The sequence below is a fragment of the Athene noctua genome, chromosome 7 (assembly GCF_965140245.1).
Source record: "Athene noctua chromosome 7, bAthNoc1.hap1.1, whole genome shotgun sequence".
Classification (NCBI taxonomy): domain Eukaryota; kingdom Metazoa; phylum Chordata; class Aves; order Strigiformes; family Strigidae; genus Athene; species Athene noctua.
In genome coordinates, this window is record NC_134043.1 from 333,296 (window position 1) to 358,942 (window position 25,647).

The 25,647-nt window shown below is 40.8% G+C and overlaps 1 protein-coding gene across 7 annotated transcripts in view; it reads right to left on the reverse strand.

Moving 5' to 3' along the window:
* TANC1 (tetratricopeptide repeat, ankyrin repeat and coiled-coil containing 1) overlaps positions 1-25,647 on the reverse strand; it is an 84,900-nt gene that overhangs the window by 29,934 nt on the left and 29,319 nt on the right. For 5 of the 7 annotated variants that reach the window (XM_074911401.1, XM_074911408.1, XM_074911404.1 and 2 more), the window contains 5 exons: positions 18,048-18,251; positions 9,911-10,012; positions 7,559-7,680; positions 6,448-6,637; positions 2,112-2,369 (listed from right to left, as the gene is read on the reverse strand). In XM_074911401.1, the coding sequence (XP_074767502.1) occupies positions 2,112-2,369; positions 6,448-6,637; positions 7,559-7,680; positions 9,911-10,012; positions 18,048-18,251 (876 nt within the window). The remainder of the gene's footprint in view (positions 1-2,111; positions 2,370-6,447; positions 6,638-7,558; positions 7,681-9,910; positions 10,013-18,047; positions 18,252-25,647) is intronic. The other 2 variants (XM_074911402.1, XM_074911405.1) reach the window with 1 other exon arrangement.

A 25,647-nucleotide genomic window follows, 5' to 3' on the forward strand; every position in this document is an offset into this window, starting at 1 on the left:
AGTGAGATGTAATAAAAGGGGAAGCAGGAACAGCAAAACATAAATCAGTGATTCCTAAAACAACACTCCTGCTTTTCTAGCAGGTACTAGAGGTGTGACAACTTCCAATCCCACACTCATCCAGGAAAAATTTCTTCAGACACCCTTATCTACAGGGGCACTGAAGGTTAATTAGTTAATTTTCTGCACGTGTAGCACAAAATACCCAGTTTTTAAAGAGAGGTATTTAGCACTGGCACTGAAAAGCCAGAAAACAGTAATTTACAGCTTAAAAGCACACTAGATTTCACAAAAATCTGTAGGCAAAATCTCTGCACTATCAGATACTGGAACACGTAAGATCGGGATATGGCATTTCCTTTGACATGGAACGATCTGCACAGAGCATTAACTTTTTGCTGTTATAAAACTACAGCTCAGCTCATTCAGCAGGAAAATTGCAGATAAATCAAGCTGTTCTCAAAGCAGACTCAGAAGTTGTTTATAACATTTCTAATTCTATAACTATGTAAAATAGCTACAGACATGCAAACTCATGACGCTTGCTTGCTGCTGTTCACTGTAAGACATTCACTTCTGTCCACAGGATGATTCTAACGAACAAACACAGCAGAAGGCTGGAAACCTTTGTTCTGTGGTAACAGCGCTCTGATGGAGAACTGTGGACTCCCTCTCCCCCTGTGAAACTGGGCATTAGTGTTTCATATCGTCATACGGTGCCGCAAAATAATCCTTCGGCTGTGGAAGTTTGAAACAATGTGATAATAACAACTTTCATGGTATTTTAGAACCTCAATTACCTTTCTAAGAATGCAGTCTGTGTTTTAGTATCTTTCCTGACACTTCATGAAACATTCTAAATGTACGATGGTTTTTAAAGCATTGGATTTTGGCTATTACTGACAAGTCTTAAGCTCCTGATAACATTTACTGAGCTGCTTATTAGCATCTTTTTCTGTTATAATTACAATATATTAAAATTTGTTTCACTTTTCTGGAATAAACACATTATGTATTTCCTTTGAAAATGAAATGGCGAGTTTTTCCTTTTTTTTTTTTTCCCCCCCAGCTGAACCAACATGTTTGTGCCTTCACAATGAAAACAGAACTAGTGCTCATACTACCATCTATACTCCTTCAAAATGTAAAGTGGTATTGTCAGAACTTAAAGGAGTCTCATAAAAATTGCTAGCACGTTCTTTCCCAAAATTTTGCCACTGACAATCACAAAAGTTGGTTTACTAGTAATAATTCCCCTATACATCTTACCATACTAAGCAAATTCCATGCATCAATTTTTGTTTCATCTTTTATACTAAAAATTCTCCCTTTGACAGTATTTTCTAGCTGGAATGAAGTGTAATATCCTTCCTCTTCCTTCTAGGAATCAGCAGCTCCCAAGCCCTAACCTCGTTAGTGAAGTTTTCTGCAGTTAGTAAGTTTTTTAACTCTGAATTTTCAGTTAGTTAAACCTACCACTGCAAATATGGTGCCCACACTTCTGAACAACATCAGAACGTTTCTCTTGCAGGGTTATATTTACGTAAGCAAATTGCCAATTACTGTTAGAATTTGATGGGCTCTACTATTAGATTTCAAGTCAGAAATGCTTTCTGCAGAGATTTGTCTATTTTACACTTCCAAAAGTAATGGTAAGGTCATGTACATATCTACCACAGCTGAACAGACTCACGTTTTCTGAAGGAATGGTTCAACTAGAAGGCAGAATTTCATACAGTTCTTTAAAGAATACACATGTCACTTGTTCAACAGAGATCAAAGTCTTAGCCAGATTTACTGATCTAGCAAATGTGAGCATACACCAAAACCAACCACCTCAAGGGTTAGTTGACACCAGATACAGTCCTAGAATAACTGATGGACTTTTAAAGTGTTCCAGAAGCCCTGACCTAACCAATACCTACTAAAAGGCATGGTATGAGCCCTCTATATGACAATGGTAAACAGCTTAGGTAATGCTCATCTATTCAGTTTAGAACCTATGCTTTTCTCTTTTGTCCTGTAAAAATACTTGCATACCAACAACATGACTTCAACAGGAAGATTCACCCCATCTTTAAGAACAACCTTTCTTCTGCCTCAGGACTTACCTGCAACAGAGTTTGGACGAGGCATTATTAAAGAGCCAGAACTTTGAGCATAAAGAATGGGACCCTCTCCTGTTGGCACCACTTTGGGCAAATTCTCAGCAGATCCAACAGCTTCCTCTTCTGCAACTGGTGAACAATTGTCTGTTCTTCGATCATGACTAATCCCTTGATGTTTTCCAGCCCTGAGACTCCCATCCTTGCTCCATTCCAAACTGGATCCACTACGATCATCATTTTCTGATGAACTTGTTATAGTTGCTGAAAAAGAGAGAAAACCCCCCCCACAACGAAAGTGCACATCAGAGGAAAATGGCACACTTGCATTAACATGCATCATAATTTTCATAATCAAAGGGCATTTCGGGCCAACAAATATTGAAGTATTTCTTCACTGGTCATTTTGTTAAATCTAAGGAATACTATTTACCTAAAAGAGAGGAATAACACAGCTTATCAGAATGGGAAAAACACCTAAGAAAGGGGCAAGAAAATGTTCTGAAGAATCCAGGTGTATCTTTAGATCTATGTAATTTGTGCTGAGGGGGAAAAACACCCAAACCAACCACCGTTTATGACCTTATATGAAGAATCTACTGCTACACCCAAACGTCTCAGCTCCTTTTAAAAATTAAAATTCTGTAACGTATCTTGCAAATTTTCAAACCCTTCTGCAAACATGGAGAGAACAAAAGCTCTACAGCCCTCCCCAGGCAGATCCCTGCTCCTCTGCGACCCCAGGGGGTACAGGGGGGCTCTGCTCCGCCAGCTCCCCCCTTCCTCCTCCTTCCTTCCCCACTGACCTCGGTGTTGGCAGAGGGGTCCTCCTCCTACCTCCCCCCCAGCAGCCCCCTCCTCCTCCCAGTCCCTTCCCGCAGCCGTTACCCCAGAGGCAGCCCCGTCGCCCACTGCCCGGCCTTGGCCAGAGGCGGCTCCGACGCGGAGCTGGGGGAGCTGAGGAGCTTCTCACGGGGCCACCGCTGCAGCCCCCTCCCCTGCTACCAAACACCTGCCACACACACAGACCCAGCGCAGCCACTAACGAAGTGCAAACGCACAGACTGCTCCTGGGAACTCTGGGCCTTGGCCACTCAGAAGCACCAACTGTTCTTCTTCCACACCAAGCGTGCTGCAGGTCCAGCCCTGCGGGACGAGGAGGTGCTCACGCAGCTCTGCACTCTTCAGCTTAGCCTCACACACACCAGAACTTTAAGATCTGATGCTTAAATTCAAGAGCTCGTATTCTAAGAAATACCAGTAATAAAACACACACCTTAGAGGCAATAGAAGAAAAAGCCTTTCAGGCATTCCATTAACCTTTGCACACAGCTTAAGACTGTACTTCTGTATGACAAATTTATTTCGTTTTTATGGTTGTGTCAAAAAAATCTGGCTCCTCCTGAAGTATGAAATACTTAAAACTATGATTCCTCCTGGAGTGAAACGTAGCATCAGGAAATCTTGCGGCTCAAGATTTCGACACTGAAACAGTGGCAAGTATCCAGAAAAGCCTATGTTTTGGCCAGTAGCCCAGTCTGTTCTCCTACTTAGCTCATTGCTGGAGGTTAAAACTTGCCTCCACTACTATTATGTCAAACTCAACAGAAGCAAAAAGGAATTCAACTACAGCAGTAAAACATTAGAAAACTATAAGAAACCTGAACCGTAAGTAAAAAAGAGTGGAAGAGAGAAAAAACAGATTTCCCATCAGTCTGCTGGCCCAGAAAACACCATGGGAGTGGAAATACAATGGAAGCCCACATAAGTAGCGTGAAAGAGCAAGCTATTCTCCTGGTTGGATGAACTCTGTCAAAGACATTAGAAAACATATACTTGCTAAACATCATTCAAAATGCACATTTACTACTAATAACAAGTTTGAATATACATTTGTATTTAAAATACAGAGCCACGGGCCATTTCTTAGAGAGGGGCCTCTTACTCCCTTCTTGGTTTGTGTGCCTCCACAGACGTAAGGGGTGCTGCACTGGGTTGCCAAGGGACAACGGGTGTTCCAATTCTCCCTGGATTTGAGACATGAATGACAGCTCCACAGCACTGCAGCAGATGATTTTCATACAGTCCCAGGATCATGAACCATGTATACTTGGCTGAAGGAGCTCCCTCTCAACCTCCCATCTCCTCTAGGGTTCTTGCCCTCTGCTCTCACACTCATACGCTTCATAACTCGACCATCCTCTCTCCTCTCTGTACAACAAAGCATGTATTTTCATGTTTCTCCTATTTTTGAATTAGTTCAATAAGCAACTTTTATCACCGGGTTCAAAAATCTTTTCTTAAAAACATTAGTACTTACAAGGTTATACAATGGATAATGTAGTTGGCATGGTAATGTACTATTTTAAAACAAACATAAGACTAGTTCTGACCTCATTCAGAACACAGACTTGTAGAATATTTCAAGTTTGCCAAGCATGGGTAATAGGTTCGTATCAGTATCTACATTTGTCCCGGTGAGACAGGAATCTCTCACTTAAGAACAGGTTTTAAAGATGGTCAAAGAACAGAGCTCCAGCCTGTTATCCTGTCTTTCCTGAAGGAGAGAATGAACCCACTCCACAACCAACAGCTGCTTCTATAGTCTTGGATGAACTGAGCATTACTATATTACTGCATTCCATGATACTGTAAATGTCTTTATTCCAAGACTTCATAAAGTATCTGCATAAGAAATACCTCTTCTTTGACATTAAACTGCAAAGACAAAAGATGTCACATCCCTCCCTGAGCTGCAGTACCTCACTGAAGAGCTCAGTCTGTACCTAACAGAGAAACAGGAACCTTCTTCCTCCTCTATATCATGTACCAGAAAAGCAGTTTAGGGTATTAGTAATGCTAATTTTGATATTCACATTGATGCTACCCTCACTAATATTTAAAAACAAACAAAAAAGCATGCAAACCAACGTGCAGTCCTTAATATTTTTTGCAAAGTCAAGGAAGTTTTTCAGTGCAGTACTCCTTTAAACCAATGAACAAACACATTGGTTTAATCTCCAAAATTAAGTACTGCAAACCAACATGTCTCCTCTTTTTGTAAAAGGCAAGCACTCACCACTTAGAGAAGCCTTAAAGGTCCAAAGTTTTTAAGAAACTGCCTAAGTTAAGAAGTTAAGTCCCTAGTAGTCAGCCTACACATCAGTTACAGAGCTAGTAAAAGCTTAAGCATATGCATTTATGAAGGTAGAAGGATCTTTGTAACCACAACCTATTTGGGAAGCCTATTTTGTTCTACTGGCACAAGTCTCCTAGATCCTGTGTCATTCAGAGACCTGATTTAAACTATTAAAAAAGCAAAACCCCTATAAAACATTTTAAACAGGGAGATGACTAAGGTATACTGACAGATAAATATATTTTGTAACAAAAGGCATTACTGTTTCTTCTAGTCATACTCTACTGTATATTTACACCAATGTACTCACTTTTACAACCATTTCTGTTTGTTTTATACTTGCTTGAGCATAATCAAGACAGGAAACCCTAAATTCTGACAAAACCTGCAACTAATTCACTCTATTCTCAAGTCAGCCAACGACTGAAATCTGAGCACCCAAGAGCAACAGTTCCAATATACCCTTCCCTTTGTATCGAAACGCTGATGCCATCTCAAAACTAGATCTTGCACAAAACTGACCATGAACAATGTTTTTGTATGGAAAGAGTTCACAAAGTTATTTTCTAAAACTGAAGTAAAGTGTTACACAGATGAGTCTTTTGACCCATGAGGAACATCTCTTTTAGGGTAACCTATCATTAAAAATAATGTTATGTCATAACTTATAACTATTAATTACTTCATAATAAAATGCAAGAACATCTATAAAGTCAGAGTAAAGTGTTGTCAACTGTGTTATGAAAACATGTATTATCACTACTTCTTGGCAAGTACTATACCAATTATCTCGATGGTAGTATTCACAATGGCAGGCAGAGACCACTTTCACTTGGAATTCCTTCTATAAACAACAGTTGTCAGTGACAAAGTACTAAGCTCACAGTCAAAGACGATGACACAACTTGGGTTTACTTTGTCAAATCTAGGCATTTAAGATTAAGAATTGCTTCTCTTTTTCAGCCTCTCTAAATTTAGACCTGTACCAGGAAAACAAAGTAAGCAAAAGGCACACCCAACAACAGCAACTTTTCTAACCAAAGAAAAGGTTTCAAAAAAAAGATTTCAGTCTCTCAAGTACGGAGGATTTAAAATGGGATCAGTGGGCAGCCTAAAATCGAACAGAACAACACGGAGCAGCTCTTCAGATTTGTACTGTTAAGATTAATTTCTACTAATTGCATTACCAGTTAAGATGCTTACCTATAATTCCACTGTCCTTGCTCTCCAGGGTGGAGCTCGGGCTGCTGATGGTTCCACAGGGACTACCTTTGGTAGCTGCCATCTTGCCAACGCAGCTATTGAGAGTTGAGCAGGGACTATCGGTGCTGGGAGAGGTAGTGCTGCTTGTGAGGGTGGAGCAGGGGCTCACACCTTGGCTGGCTGCTGTACACTGCAACAGGAGGGAAACAAAGAGGTACTGCACAGGAGGGAGCACGCTACTGCGCTGAACATCACAAACATCAGCAGAACAAAGCAGAGAGCCCACTTTCCAAGAAAAACTTCAAGAAGTGGAAGCTTTATCTTGATTTGGAACCTTAATGATGTGCTTTCAGATAAAAAGTGACTTTTGAGGTAAAAAGGGAATTTCATAGTTCAGTTGAAGAGTTGCAGTGAGACAGACCTCTATTAAATGTCTTACTGGATACTCCTCCCATCCAGCTCCAATGTTCATTCTTTGGGATAAAAGCACCAGAACTGCAGTCTTATTCACATTTCACCACCAATGAAACCCAAATTGATGCACTAAGATTTATGAGGCCTGGGACTAAAAGTGGGGAGAGGAAGGGGAAGAAAGATTGGTAGTTGGTGAGCAGTTTTGGTTAGCAGATGAGTTTCATACAGGTAGTGGCTGCTTGCTTCTCCACAGTTCCTCTACCCCCAAATGGCTGAGAAAGGCTGTCAACTGGAAATGAACTTCTCAGGAAAAACAAACACATGCCCCCCAAAGGCACACTCCTAATTTTAACAAAGCACTGACATTTTCCAGTCACATAAATCACTGAGAATAGAAGGAAAAAAGATCCTCCTAAATACTAAAATAAGGCAGAGAGAACCCTAGAAGCTATTCACATTCATAGAAGATTAAACTTAAACAAATGAGTCTTTTTTTTTTTTAAGAGTGCAAGATCAACTCACCATTTCAAAACAAACACACACGATATACTTAATCTACAATCCTATTACCATATGTCTATTAAAATGGATTGTATTTAGTAAGTATCAAGTAACCGCAACTAGCAAACAGAGGAAATAACATCAGTCTTCTCAGAAACAGGATGAACATTAAATTTATTATTTTCCATTGTCTTACCATGATTTCATTTTTCTCTTCTATATGTGCAGAAGTTGGGATCCCTTCTCCCAGTAAAAAGCCCAATCTTGTCATCAATTCTTGTGCTGCAGGAGAACAGCTCGAGTCTTTATCAGGCTTTGCTTTGGAGTGGGGGGAAAAAAGGTGATGAAGATTAGAATCTTGTGTTTGGAAACTGTTACAAGAGGTAGAAAAAGTACAATCAAATGTAAACACCAGTTCTTCTGTCAGTAAGATATTTAACAGAGAAGCTAATGCCATCTAAGCTTTTTATCCATTAGACTTTACACTGTTGCTGGGTCTTGGATGCTCTGCATATCTGCACGCATCTCGGGGAGAAAAAAACCACCTGCCAGTCAAACCAGAAATGACTAAGCGCAACCAGTTCATCACTGGACTGATGAACGACATCATTATTCACCCAACAACAGCATTAAACTCAACGCTGTCAAAGCTCAGCAGCAGACTGAAATTCTGTTTCAGTAATTTTTTGGTAAAGTTTTCTGTAATGTTAAAAACATGAAAAGTAGAGGTTAATAATACAGGTGGTTTTTAATCTCCAGTTAACACTACAACTAATACCGTATGTTTTTGTGGTGCTTGCTGTGCAAAGGATGTGACACCAGTTCTAAAAGTCTCAGCTTTTCTGAGTCCTGTTTGCAAAAACATTTAATTTTATCAGCACAGTGCTTTAAGATGCCTTCTGGTGTCCAACAGATACAATGAGACAAAGTTCAAATGGAGGCAGTCTCCAACAAACCCCGCCCATCAGAGATCTGCCCAGGGGAAACACCAGCTGTGAATGAGTCCCACAGACCAGCACCTTCTGCCACTCTTCTCCTTTGATGCCAACGCTTTGGCATCACCTACCAACCTGTAACGCTCTCCCCTAGCAGAAACATTTATATAGGATTTATTTCTTTTGTCTATTAAAAAAAGAATAATATGTAGGCCTGCCTCGTGCTCAGGTATAGTCAATTAATTAAGGAACATAATCTCTCAGAATCAGGATTCTCAGCTACGGAACTGCTGGCACCTGACCTGGCAAAGGGGCAAGAGGCAGGAGCACCCGTACAGCAACTTCTCCACCAGCACTTCTGGACATCATCCCCACACAAGGGGAAGACAGTAGGGACATCCAAACGGGTTTATCAGATTAAAACTTGGAGACTTCACACAACAGAAGCTCATAATTGATACGAAGTGTGTCAGAGGAAGAAAGGGAGAGAGATGTAGGTGCACAGACTTACTGATGAAGTTCAAAAGAGGACACACCAGCCTCTCAGACCAGTCTGAGCAAATGTCAGGCATAGTACCAAGTTCAGCTCAGCAACAGAGACAGAAGTCAAGAGTCTAAGATGTTCAACACAGCAACCACTGCTTAATCCTTAAACACTAGTGTTTAATTTTCACCTTCAGTAGTCTCACTGTCACGGTGTACAACTTAGAGGAGGAGGATCATGGCGAGATGGTCCCCCTTCAGACGCAGGGGATGAGGACCACACGATTTCCCAGCTGGACATAAAACCTGAATGCCAGCACTGAGATGGCTGTGAAGATGGAGGCCCAAGAGGGACCAGGGTAACTACAACATATTAAATAGGGCATACAGAAGATGATGGTGAAAACAATTGCGATGAGTTTTGTTTTCACTAGTAAGTATTAAAAACAAGGGGCTTTTTTTAAAAAAGAAAACACTGACTTTTAAAACTGTAGTTTCCTTTAAAACTGAAGCAAAAGGAAAACAAAAGTTGTTCAGTTGGAGCCTCGTCGGTTACATGCAATGACTCTAATGAGTCTGACTGAAAAATTAATTTAGCAATGCAAGGCATACGAAATCAGCACATACAGCCACATACTAACATATGGGTCATTCTGCTCTGACCATGACATTTAATGTCAAAGCCACACTCTGTTATGCACTAGTCAAATTTAACAAACATGAATCTTCCTACAACTAACCAATTAACTCTAGGGAGGTAGCTTTTCCCAAGCTCTGCCAGCACAGGAGTCTACTGTTACCGCCTTCTTATGGAGCAAGCTTTTACAGAATTCTAAAACGAAGAATTGTACCCAGTCCAGAATTACACACTTGGAATCAATTTACATTAAAAACAAGTCAGAAAAAATTCTAGTAGGCCTTTAGCAAATGTAGCAATCAACCACCCCTGGACACCATTCTGCCTGCAAGAACTGAGAGTTGAAAAGATCACATACCACAAGTGTGTTAAATCTGCACAACACCCTTACAGATAAAGAATCAGACTTCCTTACTTTGCAGGCTCTTCTGTATCACTCTGGCTGAAATGAACAGCTTTTCTACCACATAAAGCATCACCAACAGACTCTTACCGTTCTGACTGGGTTCTCCTTGCTCCAGTCCCTTCCTCAGCGGTAGAGCCGCCTCCCCTGGCACTCTGGGACTTTCCACATACTTGGGCTTCCTGATCGGACCTGCAACGGGAATGAGCTGAGCAGATCTCACTTTTTCCAGATGGACTGCAAGTTTGGCATGTGCGGCGTCTATCCTTGTGATGCAAAGGAAGTAGAGGAATTTATTTCTTACGTGCACAGCTGCCACCGTAAAGACCGGTGAGGTGCTGCACTCCTGCCCCGGTGAGGAACACCCCCCTCTTCGGGCTGTCTGTAACACAACCCTGCCTGAAAACAAACCCATCTGCGTGCTGCCACAGACCTGGAAAAGTTTCCTGTGTATGTGAAGTGAGTGACACATTTGAACTCAGACAACTTCCACTGGGCCCTCGGTTCAGAGCTTTTATCTTCCATTATAACAGGAAGATAATTTTGTAATCAGCATCTCTGAAGCTAGGAGAAAAAAAGGGTACAGGCAGACCACAACATCAACACACTAAATAATTCAAACCCCAGAAGCTTTGTATTACCGTGCACTTTCTCCACTCTGACACTGCCCTGATGGCAGGGAATGGTGGAGGTGAGCTCATACAACAAAAGAAACATTAGTGGCTCCTAATGGTTTCATTACACAGCAGCATTCCCAGTTCACCTACATACTCAGTGCAAACATACTACCTTCAGTATTTAGAAGAACTGTGTATTCACACGTGCACACTTTTCAAATATTAAATCGATTCACTCTTTACTCTCACTTTTAGCTTCATGCTTTGTTCCAGACTCTTCACGATTCTATTTTTTGCTAAATACGGTTTAGTAGCAACCACAGGAAATGTTAACTACACAACCTACCTAACAGAAAGGGAACGATGCTGCCCTCTAAAGGCTACCCAAAAAAAGTATATTGGTAGTGTTGACTCAGAAAACTTCTGCTGGCATCACAAACACGGGGCAAAATTCTGATCTTAATTCAGCAACTGACAGTACTGGCAGGCAGACTGCTATGCTCATGCACAATGTATCATAGAACTAAACCACCACCACCCTATATTTATCCACATCCTGAAAAATATGTCAACAAAATTTTATATCAATAAAGGCATTTGCAACACTAAGAATTTTGGAAAAACATGAGCAGGGAACCCTGCAAAGGTACACACTGGAAAGTTAAGATATTTAAATGGCATGGGGAATGGAAACGTCATCATCAGTGGTACTGAAAACTCAAACCCAAATTTTTGCCCTGAATTTTCATTAAGACAATCCCAATTTTTGTAATGTGTGTTAACAAAGCCACTTGAAACTTTCAGTTTTAGTGAGCCTGAGGGGATTCCAACATTTGATCCAGAAAAACCTAAGGATTAGCTGGAAGTCCCTAGAAACACAGTCAGTTGCTGGCCTTAACAAAATACTAAACCAGAGGTATTGCTGTGGATTTCCCCAGCTTTGGCAATAGACAGTGATTTTCCCTTATTTAAATACAACCTCTAGTTAATTACAGAGCTACAATCTCAGGTTCTCACTGTCATGTAACATCACTGTAGGAGCAAGAAAGGAAGTTTCCTCACTTGAAAATATGTCCAACATGCTTCAGCCAGCTGAATTTTAAATATGTACATTAGGCCACAGTGACAAAGCAGAAGAGAAAACCATTCTAGCAGCAGCATTCCGCTTTTGCATCTTACATGTTTGTGTATTACTCTTACTATTTTATTCACATTAATAATAAAGTCAGTCTCGAAAGCAAGCATGCAGAGCTTGGCATATTTCATGAAGAGTATTTCTTGTGACACTCCGCAAAATCCTGACCTTAAGAGTTACATGGTCACTTTTTTAAAAAAAATAAATATCAAAGAACCTCAAAGCTGAATTCTAGTTGGATCTAGATGATCTTTAATGTTCCTTACAACTCAAACCATTCAATGAAAACTATTCATTTTAGTGTAATTAAACATCATGTAAGCACTAAAAATGGAATCTTTAACAGTTTGAAATATTGGCTGCCAGCAGAGGAAGGACTGGCTGTTAGAACTGCTGCACCCTCTGGTGAAGCTGTTCCAGATCCTGGCACGAAAGGCTTCCCTGCACACTTCCCTTCCACCCTGCCCATTCCCAAGTGTCCTTACAGGAACCCGGGTGCCAGCCCAAGGCTCTCTGTCACCACTGTACCTCCTCACATAATCTCGGTGCAGCTTGATTCCCAGGCCAGGTTCAGTTTCTCTTACTTCTCTCCTCTCACTTTCCTACCACATCCCACTCTTGCTCTCCCAGTACATTTCACTCTGCTGTCTCTGTAGAAAAGACACAGAGTAGGGTCTTGGTCTTCATCAGGAGCCTCTAAGCAGTACTAAAATTCTTAGGCACTAACAACTATCAGCACTACGCTATACAAGCTTTGTTTCACAAATCCTTCTCAAATGCATTACAGCTTCCGAGTTACGTATCTTGCTTGTAACCCAGAATTCAGAAGGCATGCCAAAGTTCTCTGGGACATCCCACCCTGTTCGAAACCCACCGTATACCTAGGCTCTGACACCTGCAGTCATACGAAGCGTCCCATCCCTCCCGCTGGCAGCAGTCCCAGGTGCCAGTGTACTCTGACCACCACACAGACCCACTGTTCGTTTTCATGAGTACTTCCAGGCTGACGACCGCTTTTACAGCCGTGCTGCAGCTCTGGGTTCTGTCCTCGGGCTCCCCGGGCACACCCTGCCCTGCACCCTCGCCTTGGAGAGGGGCGCCCAGGCCTCTCCCCACGGCACCACCCGCCCTTCCGGATCTTCCCCTCTCAGCCCAACATGGGAACGTGGCGATAACCTGATTTCTTACCTGAGAAATACTGGGCAAGGAACGCAAGTCATACATGGGCAGATGTTTGTATCTACCTTGAGACTGCGACATGATGACATTCTTTAGCGATCTAAAAGATCGTTTCGTTACCAACCATCACCAGAGGGTGCTCTTTCAATGCTGTTTCCTAACAGAAATAGGGAGCATTGGCCCTGGTGAAAAAGCAGCTAAAAATACATTCCTTTGAAACAAAATTCCATTCTTGAAGGGGACAATAGTCCAAATCTATAATTTGTAAGCATTTATAATTAGATGTATCAAGGTTGAACAACAAAAAGCAACCTTTCTAAAAGGCCCAGGGCACCATGTAGCAGCGGTGTAAAAGATCAGAGTGGAAATACCTTCAGGATGTTGGTTGTGTTTTGTTTGGTTTTTTTTTTTAACATTCACGCTTTAAGCTGTGGAGGAAACCCCTGTATTGAATTTTCTTCCTCGCAAACTAATGCGGAAGTGACTTACAGTCCTTGTAAATCTGATACACAACATTGCAATTACGAGGAAAATTCATGGTGAATTTATTTTCATGCACTAATCTAGAATAGGACACATGAATTAATCCATGGATGAAAAAGGACCCACTTAATCATGAACTGTATCTGCACAGTTGAAGCTCTTTTCCAAAAGCGTAAAATGGCTGAATCAGGTCTGATGAAAGGTTCATCTGGGACAGGATTTTATCAGCAGCAAGCAGCAGAGAAGATAGGGACAACACACCTCCCCTGCACACTCTTCCCGACTTGTGTTAAGTGGCTTATTGCTTCTGGAGCCAGAACTGTTAACTTTCTATTTGAGAGTTCTAGATGGATTTTCCTTCCAAGAGTTTATCCTGGCCTTTCTTTACACAACGTGCACCATCCACAAGTTCCCCCAACACTGCATGAAGCCGCAATCATACTGTCTCTTTTTCCCACCGTTTGTCTTTCTTCCAGGCAGAAAAAGACCAGCCAGATTTATTTAAATAACTTCTCCTTCAGAGCCATTCCACACCTCTAGTCATGCCTGCAGCCCTTCTCTAGCTCCTTCCTAGCTCTACTGTAGATTTTTAAAGTTGGTATCACCAGAGGGACACCAGTACCTTCCTGAGGGAGATGAACTACAGATTTATACAGTTCCATAATGATACTTGTTTTTGTTTGTATCTACTGATTTCCTATTAATTTAGAATGCTTTTTTTGACCGCAGAAGAGCTGATTTTGCACAGGATTATGTAAGTTGTGCCCTCTGACCTGGCCCTCCCTCCCAGCAGCGTTAGCTGAACGTGCACCCGCAGTGCCCCCGGGCCCGGCGCAGGACCCTGCACTCGGCAGGTGATCGCCAGCCAGAGGAACTGCTTCCCGGTGCTCCCACAGCGCTGCGCAGAACCGACGCCTCAGGTGAAACCAGTTCTCTTACCTGGTCTAGTCTCAAGTATCAAGTATGCTGATTAATTAAAAGTTTTAATTAAAGCTTAATTTAAAGACTAACTAAAAGTTCTATTGCACGTTTATGGAAGACTCTCCCAGCAGCCACCTCTGGCACTCAGTGAGGTCTTTACAAGGAAAGCTGCTTCCCTTCTCTGTTCAAGCATGATGGTATCAATAATTTAAACCAGTAAGCTTTTACCTCAAGGGCAGCAGCAGTATCTTTCCTTCACACCTTGAACTCCAACAACCAATTTTTGGGAACCTCCTTTATAAATCAGTATTTCATTCTTTTAGTTGACCCTCTTAAATCAGAGTACAATCAATTATTATCCCTTTAAGAACACCAATACTGGTTTAGCTGCACACCTGTAAGATTACCAATTCAAGCAATGTTCATTCTAAGCTTTACAGTAGAAGAAACTCAACTTACTGTGGCAGTTTTTAATTTACTGCTCCCCTTCCCAGAGTTGTCTTGCTGACAACTTTTTCCTTGTTCTGTTTGTTTCTGCTCTTTTATGTACCTCCTCCCCAATGAACTATTTCATTAAGCTTTTGACTCCAAATGAACTTGGCACTTGAGTTCTGCCAATGATTTTAAGCTCCTCAGTAATTTAAGATATAGTTTCTCTCTTCCCTCCTTTTATAGTTACAGTTGAGGACTGAACTGGGGCCAGAAACACTGGTACTCTTCCAAGCTCTTCTCCCAAAGAAGCTCCCCCACCTCCTATGGAAATAATTAAGCCACAACGTCAGTCACACTCGATTCTGTGAACGGGACTGTGCAGCTTGCCGTGCTCCAGGCAAAGCTCAGCTTGCTCTCCCGTGGTCTTGCCTGCCTGTGTCTTATGAGGTTCTGGTGGCCGACCCACTTGCGGATGGATGGGCAGAAAAGCAGCTATGGCCCCATGTGCTCTGCAGCAAAGACGCCCTGTGGGTCGCTGTGCCTGTCCACTGCGACACGACCACAACCAGCTCACAGCACTGACTGGTCGCCCAGCACACAGCACGGATCAGGTCAGTCTCACGCCTGAAACCCCACCTAGAGGGGCAGCGGACGAGAGAAATGGAACAGAATGAAAGAGGGGATGCCCGAGTTCAGGACAGCAGTTTCAAAGAGCTACCAAAACAAACAAGTCCTGTGCTGGTCCAGTGGGTCCCCAGACTGGCCATTGCCAAATCTGTTCTGAACAGACTCTAACTTGCTAAATACTAAGGTATCTAAGTGCTTTTCTCAGTGAGATGACTCCAAACCTGAGACCTGATAATTACATTATTCATGAAACAAATATGCCTACGATGGAACAAAACCTTTTAGTCTAAAGGGACAGAACAAAGCCACCACACTCCCCACGGTACCTCTGCGGCCAAGCCATATACTGGCAAAAGCATCCTATTTTCTGAGTCATCTGGAGTACAAAACTACAGAGGTACACAATATTCATAGGGAAAATCATTTCAAGCATAACACCCTTTTCCTATCATTGCATTTTTAATTTTTAAAAAAATTATATAAACTCAAAAAAACCCCTGAAGCAACCTAGAAGGTAAAACAACGTTCAAAATTAGCAAATGTTCACACAAGTAAGAACATGCCTGACGAGAAGGGGGGGGGGGAAGCACTTTTCCATTATTTTAAATTATAAACTGTTTCTGTTTGGATTTATACATTGCTTGAATGTAAATTTATAAACTGGCCTTATTTTTTGTTGTTGTTGTTGCTGGTTCTCATCCGGTACTACTGCCAAATGATATGGCAAATTACCAAAATTTACTAATGTTCAAAATGTCTGCAATATCTCAGTGCAAATAACTATGGGTTAACTACAACTTTCATTTTTAAATTTGTAACTCTGAAACACATTGTCAGGAAAATCTGACTGTTTTTAATTTACTAACCAGAATTTTAAACTGAAACTACGCAGACTCAATAAAAAGTTAGGAAAAACTCTTCATTAAAAGCTGGGCAGCATTTACTGAATATACTCTTCAATCATCACCACTAAGTATACGTGCAGTATGGTAGACACTAAATAGAATTTTATTTCAAGGAAGTTATGCAAGTGTATCACTTTATATCTATGACCATCAACATGCCTGGGTTACACAGCCAGAACTACAGGACAGAAACAAAGGCAGAACAAGTGACGGCATGTCAAGGGGCAGTCTCTTCCTCTGCTCTATGACACCGTTTCAAAGACTTTAAAAAATATTAATGATATGATTTACCCTGAAAAATACATCTCATAAGTAGTTGCTTTGCCTTCATCTGTAAATTGAGGACTGAAATTAGAATTTTGTTAGATAACCTCATACCCATATCTTAATTTCAGAATACTACTTTAACTTTCCCTGCAATCCTTTCTTCTTTCACCCACGGTGTCCTAAAAATCTTTAGCCTATTTGTAAGCTACTAAATCACAGTATTTTGAAATGAGCACATTAGCATATTCTCTCTTTTTACTACTCCTGCCCCAGGTGCTAGACAGATAATTTATATATACTGGTACAGAGATGCCAATGCATTCACAGCAGAGCATAATCTTAAGAAATCTTTTTCTTTGGCTATGTATCACACTGGAATGACCTTGGAGTCATTGTGAATATAGCTTTTCATTCAAAATTTAGCAAGTGTTACACAGCTTCTGCAAGCGAAAACAGTTAGCAGCCTACCCTGCCTATAAAAACGTGTCACTAAACTGAATCACGGAGCGGGCAGGTCAGTAAGGTATTACCTCAAAGGTACCTACAACGCAGGGAAGTCTTCCCAACGGTAACAAAACAGAGTTAGATCCTGACTTTCACTTAGGACTTGAGAAAAAGGTCCCATTTCCTTCTCCATTACAAGGACTTCACCCTATCTTTTAAAGTTGTTTAGCACACAAATCGCAGGTATTAAGTGACAAAACAACAAAATGCCATTCTGTGGCTCAGAATTTTTACGTGAACTGTCAAAACCAACCCAAAATTATTTAAACATGAAGTGAGATTATTATTTTTAAATTTTGAAAGGAAGAAGTACACACTGATAGGCAACTTAAACCAAGAATACTTTTTACAAATTGTATTTACAATCCCACTGCAATTCTCTGAGCAACATTTTTTCTTTAATTTTATGTAACATGGGTCACTAACCAAGACATTTGTCAGTGCTGACAAAAATGAACTTTTGACACGCTGTGTTCCTAGATCTTATAAACTTTACAACAAAGAACCTCAAAACTGTTCAGTGTCTCCAGAAGTAATCGGAATATGGACAATTTCACTCAACGCTCAGGGTCTGCCCTGAACAACCCCAAGTGATGCTAGAGTGTTGGAATGATTTATATGTACAGAATGCTGATAAAAGGGAACCAGATGGAGCACCTTATTTAGTGAGGCTCATGTACAAGTATGTGGTCATTATGAAGGACACAACCACTCCAAATTAATAGGTTTCTTGTCACAATTTCAGCAGCAATTTATCTATTAATACATTCATTTACGTAGATACAAGTAAACGAATTGTAAAAGCCACAAACAACATTTATTCTTACGCAGTCACTAACATATGCATAAACTAATGTTTATGCAGCTGTATTCCACCCAACGGATATATTAATCATTAATAACCAGGTTTAAACATACTGACATTTCAATAGAGGTATTTACAACACCAATTAGAATAATTCTTTGCCACATGAGGTAATATATTCTACTCAATCACCAATTACCTTTTTTGCTGGGACCACGCAAAAAGCATTATCTGCTTGTGTTCTTATTTCAAAAGATTAACGTCATTTTACTGTGTTTCTTTTCTGTAAAGCGTATCAAAAACTGAGTGAGAGGTCTAGGAAGGTTTTAGTTGCTCATGGCTTTCGTTTTACCTGGAGACTTTTTGTTTGACCTTGACTGCATCAGATAGGACTGGCGCGGCAGCAGAGGTGAAGACGGCAGCGACATTGAGACCCCTTTGGCCAAGTTCATTCTGTACGTGTCCTCAGAGCCTGGCTGAGTGCCAGGGGGAAGATCTGCATTCTGGCCAGATGTTGCTATAACCTGCAAGGCATTCTCTGCGGAGGAGTCACCTGCTAAAAATAAAATGTTGTCATCCGTTATGGGATACAGCACAATAAAGAGCACAGAGTTGCATTGAAATACAAGTATTTAACACAGGAAAACATCTTTGCCAGCAACAATTCAGTATAGCTTGTATCCCTGTGCACCTTCCACTGCAGAATCCAGACAGTGACTAGAAAAATTTAAATGCACAAGTAAACGAGATTTTATTTCACTGTAATAGAGACAGCAAGGGGAAGAAAAACCTCACTTTCAACAGAATGTTTTTCAGATTTCATCCTTAAGAGACAAAACCAAGCTTCCTACAAAGATAAAAGTACTTTTACAGCTGAAAAGGTATTTTGGGATCACTGTGATATCCGGAAAGTCAAGACCATCTGAAAATACTGTTTACTGAGCTAGTTAAAGGAGGAATTTAATCGGGTTATCCCTTACATTCACACAGAAGGTGGAGCACTAAAAGGTACATTCATAGATGTCCAGTCTAAACTTTATTTTTCTGTTCTAAAACTGAGAGGTCCAGTCATTTTGCAATTTGACAGCAGCAGTGATTTTCTGATCCATGGAAAAAACAAGCTATTGGTTCACACCGCACTAAGTGGCACATCAAAACAGGGAAATACACTCAAAACAGGGAAATTTCTTGCTAGTGCAAGACATGCAAATTTCAGCCAAATCAAGAATACAATTTCAAAACAATAGAAAAATATATTGCTCACAGTAATGTTTCAAAGACAGCAGAAATACATATTGAAAGTGCTAGGTTTTCCTAGTCAGATGACAGAGACAGAACTGAAAAACAAAGGTTAACAACTAACTACAGCTTTTTTCATAACCAAGTTAGGGTATTGCTCGATAATTTACCTGAACTGTTGAAATTGAATTAATGGGACCAGAGACAAAAAACTGTAAACCAAAACTGATGCAGAGAGGAAAGAGAATACCAGAACATTTCAGACAAGTCCATGTGCAGCAAGCAGCATGGCTGAAGTGCTGGGACCCGAAGTACATCTAGAAGGAGGAGTAATGTCTTTCCAAATGTGAATCCCTCACGCCAGGCTTATTTTCTTACAGTAAGGAAACACTTCAGCTAAATGTGGCTCTACAAGATCCACATTTCTTGGTCATTCTGCTGTCATCCAGTTGTTGCCTTCAATTTTGAACAGCTGTTCTCCTACCACATTCCCCTGCAGGCAGCATTAACTGCATGCAATGAACTTCCACACTGTGTCAGAGGAACAAACCCAACCCTTTGAGAAAGTAAGAATATTTTTGTCAATTTAACTACCTCTCTCTTTTTTTAGAAGCGTGCATGGAAGGTAAGAACACCAAACACGCCTGGATGTTAAAGTCTAATTCCCTATTTCCACAGATGTATGTATTTAAGATTATTTAGGGAGGTTTTCTACTCATACTCCTCTCCTCACAAGAACCACACAAGGTCTATGTGTGATAAATCACCTTGAATGCTAAACTAGATTCAAACTCTTCTTAGCCTCTCATAACTGTAAACTTGTTCCTCAGAAACTGAACTACCACCTTTCAAAAGTTCTCTCTATTAAAACAAAATTCATAGTAACGAGTAATGATTTTAAGGAAAAAACTCTAGTTTCATCAAGTCAAAATGGAAATAAATGCTAAATAATTGTAACTTTGTATTAGTTTCGGAAGTCCACTGTAGCTAGTATAGGAGTATAAGTATTGGTTTAAAATCCTGAGAACTAGAAAAGCAACTTCAATGTTTTAGCAAGTCAGCTGAAACACACCATTCTTAAAAAGAAAGTACAGCCTAATTATATATTTAAAATAAAAAGACTGAGTATTTTAGGCACTATAATCACATATATGAGATTTATTTGAAACACCAAGATTATCTAAATTACTGAGTTTCTATTCGCTTTCAGTGGAAATCAAGAGGCTAAGGATTTCTTCTGTTCTTTTAGAAATTAAACTTCAACAATAGCTGTTTTTAAACACAGATTTAAGATTAGGTATATTATTATTTATTATTCAGTACAGTACATGTGAGTTTGCTTTGTCAACTGGTGAAGAACACAGAGTGACTTATGATATTCCATTTTTTCCTTTGAACATAAGCAAAAAGCACGGGAGTAGCAAGGGAGTAGCACGGTAACACAGCTAACTACAATTAGAAAATACCGGCGTTCTTGTTAAGAGTATTTTACTAGATATGTTGCCACGGTTGTAATTTGGAATTTGTGTTAAGTACTGCAGCTGGGATGACAGTGAGGGGGAGCAAAAGACAAGAGTACAACAAATTACCTCCTCCCCCCTTCACAGCTAATAAGTGCACCCACAGTTCCTTAATACCTGTACTACGACACAATCAATCAGTGTTTAATTCATTGTCGTCTTAGTAGAATTCTGAATTCATTTTAATTTACCCTCCTCTGTTGTGTATGAAACGTTACACCATGAAAGAGAGCTAGATGGGGCTAAATACACTGGCATAACTCTAATCAATAAATTTAGATTATTTGATCATGACAGTAACTTGAAAGGTATTTTACAGTCTATATATATACCACTGTACGTTAGGAATTTTTGTTACAGCAGTAGTCTGATTTTTCTTATTATATTTCCTGGCAGCACCACAGATCCTGCTGGGAGAGGTACAAAGATCAGGATTTCATGATGCGGATTCTAAGAGCAGTATGACTTCAAAAACAAAAATCCATAACGTATACTATAGAAATTCTCCTTTTCAATCAATTATTTTCCTAATTTTACAACATGCTTTTGCTTATTGTCACTCTCATGCCCATGCTGTTAAGATACAACAGCTCTTTTGTAAAACCACCTTGAGAAAATCCAGCGAGAGGGGCTTCAGCCTCTGTGGGCATGGTGCCCTCAGGCTGAGGGCGATGCGCAGGCACTAAGGGATGCTACGGAAGCAGAAGCAGCACGTTACAAGCCAAAGGTGGTTAGGGTGCTACAGAACAGCAGAGAGCTGACAGACACAAATCATCCCAGGCAAGCAGAAGGTGCCCAGTGGCTCATCCAGGACAGTTCCAGCACAGGAGTAACTGGAGGCGGCACTGGCCAACAGACCAGCCCCACGTGCCCCTGCACCGCAGGATCGAGGTGATCAACAGCACCTACACACCTTGTCCCTCCCTCACACCCCAGCCACAGGCACAAACACGGCCTTCTGTCACCCCAGAGTCACAGGAGAAAATCAGAGGCAGAGGCCCTCCATCCCCTGGTCCTACGGGCTCTCCACACGGACCTACAAAACGTGTTATTCTTGCAGCGCGGCGGGAAGGGCGGTTCTGCATCCGCAGGAGCGATGTCATTTAGGGTGGGCTGCAGTTACATGGCACACGTGACGCTGTGGGATGGCAAGCTTCATTTTATATGCTTGTATCAGCCTTTCCTAAGTCTCTGAATCTATCCTGGACATTTAATTTATCCCACTCCTGCATTTTCTGTTTTGTATAAATTGGGCTGATGACCAAATCTACACTCTTCATCCAACTTACAGCAAAATTCCAATAAGATACTTGGTTCTACATATGTAACAAGACAGACACAAAATTAACGAGCTTGTGGGATCCACAAGGTAATACCATTATGCTTTCCACACAACAACTTGGTATTGGGAAAACTATTAATACTCGAAAAAATGCGTAATAGCTGTCAAAATACAATCTGTTACAATGCCCAAACATAACCAGATGCAACACAGCGATGCAAACAGAAAACCAAATTTGTTACTAACTTAAAGATTAGTAATTTCACGTATTTTAGCTACCAGAACAATACTTAAAATTTACATTACATTTCTTGGTCTCTACCCCAATGTAAACCAGACAACCACCAGTTCTGGAATATGAGGAAGATGACGTCTCATAAGTTTTTTAATAACATCAAACTAAAACATAAGGAAAGGTCCTGTGAAGTCCCACTTTCTTATTTTTGAAACCTCCGAGTTGTACATTTTCCACTGCCAAGTAGCCTCTGGACAAAAAAGTTTCATAAGCATCAATCAACACCAGAGTTCTTATTCAGTGGTCAAAGTAACCATGGAAACAACTTAATAGCTTTAAAAACCACACACAAAAAGCTTTGAGAATGGAAATCAAATCCGAGTTTAGCTGCACCTAGGGATGCACTGAAAGGCATAATCTGATTAACAAAGTACTATTTTTTTTTCCCCTTAAGACACAAAAAGATACAAGGATGGCTGACCAAAATAATGATTTTGTAGAGCCTAATAACCTAAAAGAGAACTTGAACTTTAAGATTAAACTAATCCTTCTATTGAATAGAGAGAGTAACTGAAATGAAAACCCTTACAGTGTATCTGTCAGTATTCAACATAATAAAACACATCTAATTCTTCATTCAGTGTAAGTTGCTTAGAAACCAGAAGAATACTAACTACTTCACCAAAAGATGTGTGAACTGCAGTCTGGTGCAGATGTTGGAATTCAGATTATTTTAACATAAATTGCCAGGTAACAGTTGCAAACTTTGCCCTTTGTAAACTCTGCACACATTTGGGGCAGGAGGCCAGAGGGTTGCAGAAACCTGGGTCCCACGGCCTATGGTTCTACCACGGCCCCTGCCAGCTTCTGCTGACAGTCCTCAGAGAGCAACAGGCGGTGCAGATGTGAAAGAAACCCCTCCTCTACAGAGGGAGCACAACCAGCATAAGCCTGGCACTGGCTCAGTCTCAGCCTGCACACAACTGCTCTGTCTGCAACTGCCCCGACAGTTCTGTCAGCACAGAGCAACACTGACTGTCAGTCACCCGCGTCTCGCTGTTACCAAAGGCGGCCCAGGGAGGCTGCAGAGTCTCCATCTCTGAAGCCTCTCAAAGGCGGGCGGACGCTGGCCTGGGTTGTGTGGTAACTCCTGCAGTGACGGCCACCGCTGAACTCCGCAAAGCAATGTGGAGTCTTTACCAGGAAAGGCTTAAAAGGCGAGCTTCAGAGGTGTAATTCCTTTGCTGTTTTAGAGCAAGCATAACCGTCTGAGTTGAGATGGAATTAAATCACGATGACATGGGGAGCCGGCCAGAGACTGCAACGACAGTAACTACTGCCTGAATATTCTGTTAGCTGCTTCACACGAGGCTTCTGCTCTCTTCACGCCAAGTGCCCCACCATACCTCTGTGAAAACCGCTGAGTTTTGAAAAGCAGCACACTGTAAACTATATGTATGTATGTATGTCAACTACATATATGTATATAAATACAGCAAACTGTACCAACCTACACGCACAGAGCACTGAACAGACTGTCTCTGCAAACAGGAACATCCAACAGCCAGATGTGCTTACACGTTACTACTGACAGTCCCACTAAACTCTACTCTGCTTCGCAGCATGTATTTTGGCCTAGCAAACATTAAGAAAAGATGAGAATTTACAGACAAATTCAGAAGGAAATTATGAGTGGGGAAAAAGAAATTAGTTACATGGCATGAGGACAGCCATACAGCTGGAAAGCCCTTTCCAGAACAAGGCATCACTACATCTAAGTAGTAAGAAACTGTTTAAGGATTACCAACAGCAGTGGGCTTGGTATTTTAAAAACCACTTTTCTTCTATGTTCCATTCCCATCCTATTTTTCAACAGAATTGACAGACAACTGTAAACAAAACTCTGTAGCATGGTTCAGTGACTGCGTATAAGTGCTTTATTTTAATTACAAAACACTAATAATTGCCCTTTAAAGGACCTGTGTCTTTCAAAATTAAAATGCTTCCATGTGTGCGTGTAGACAGGCAGCCCAACCTGGTGAGAAGGCAGTCCAGGAGGAGCCAAGTACCCGGCTCTTCCAGTCAGGATGGCCACTCACACTACCACCAACGCCGAGCAGGAGCTGACGCAAAACTGACGTTCAGCGATGTAGTTCACCAGCCAGCCTTCAGGGATAAGGAAACAGGCCTCTGCCGTGTAAAATACATGCATTAGGGAACATCAACATTTAATTCTTTTCCTCTCGGGACTCTGGAGAGACCAGAAAAAGGGAGAAGCTAGCCTGGAATGGAAAACTCATTATGGCCCGAGTGACAGAAGTAGTGAAGTGCATTGAGTCAGAAACAAACCAAGTAAAGATCAGAATAAAAGCTCCAAATGGGCAGTCTTTGCCAACTATGCTCGTATTTGACATTTTTTGCTCACTTTCTGGCATTTATTTCTGAACTCTGGATTACTCTTTTAGTACACAAAATACTAGTGTTCTCTTGTAGCACTTACTTAAAAAACCAACCAATTTTTAAAGAAAACAGTGATAAATAGAGGCTATTAGGACCACTGAAGTAATTTCTATTCATGTGTTTCAAGGGCAGGATCTTTCTTTTTTTTTTTCATTTATATGTACATGGGATATATCACTAGAACTAGCTTCTGGGAAAAGACATTCAACCACATTAACTACTCCCTGCTCAGCAAAAAAAAAAGTTTAACATCTTAAATAACTGTCAACAGCCACAGAAAGTGGGCAAAGCAACACAGAATAATCAAAAACAGCTCCATATTTTAAGCATGAAACAATGCTTCTTCTGTTGCAAGATATTTTTAGAGTAACAAGACAAAGTCACACTGAAGCTTGGAAGTACTCTAGCACAAGTTCAATGCTCTAGCTAGTGGATGTGTACTTTGTGCACCACAAAGTCCCTTTGCACTTAAAATTCAAAGCCTAATATCATAAAGAGCTTGGACAGAAAAAGCCAGCTTAATTTGCACATTTAGTTTTAATATGCAAACTTATTTTACTTAATGATTTCAAGCCTTTCAATTTGGCAGAAGGGTATCTAAAGCCCCTGATGCTCTCAGCTTGGTTACAAGTGTATTACTCAGAAACGTTTAACAAGACATAATGGAAGAAGGGTGGGGGTCAAATATGTATTTAACTAAACAATGGCAGCTGAGAGTCGAACCTTTACAGCTACAGGGAAGTAACTCCAAAAACACCTAATATTAAAATAATGATCAAGTAGTGGGTCCCAATAGAAGATCAGGCCTTCTTGCATAGCAACTTCACTTTTATCTTAAAATAGAAATTTAGTTGCCATTAGCCAAAAAAAAAAAAAAAATCGTGTCAGTGAATTTAAGCTGCTTATCAGAGTGCTGTGCTAGTGCTAATAGTAAAAGGAGAAAGAAAAACTAGAATGGCACAACATCATACAAGTGATCACAGCTCATGCCTTTGAAAACCATTTTCAAAAAGAATACTAAGTATAATCTCAATCTTAATTGTATCTGTATAAAATGTTGATAAAGAGCAAGGCATACAGCTAAGAGTACGGCAATCTACAGCAGAACATAATGCAGAACTAAAAGCATCCACTCTATCCTAGCATTCAAAAGCTTTTTACACTCCTATTTAGGTCAAAGCTACTTATATAGATACTGGAACACAAGAAGAAGGAA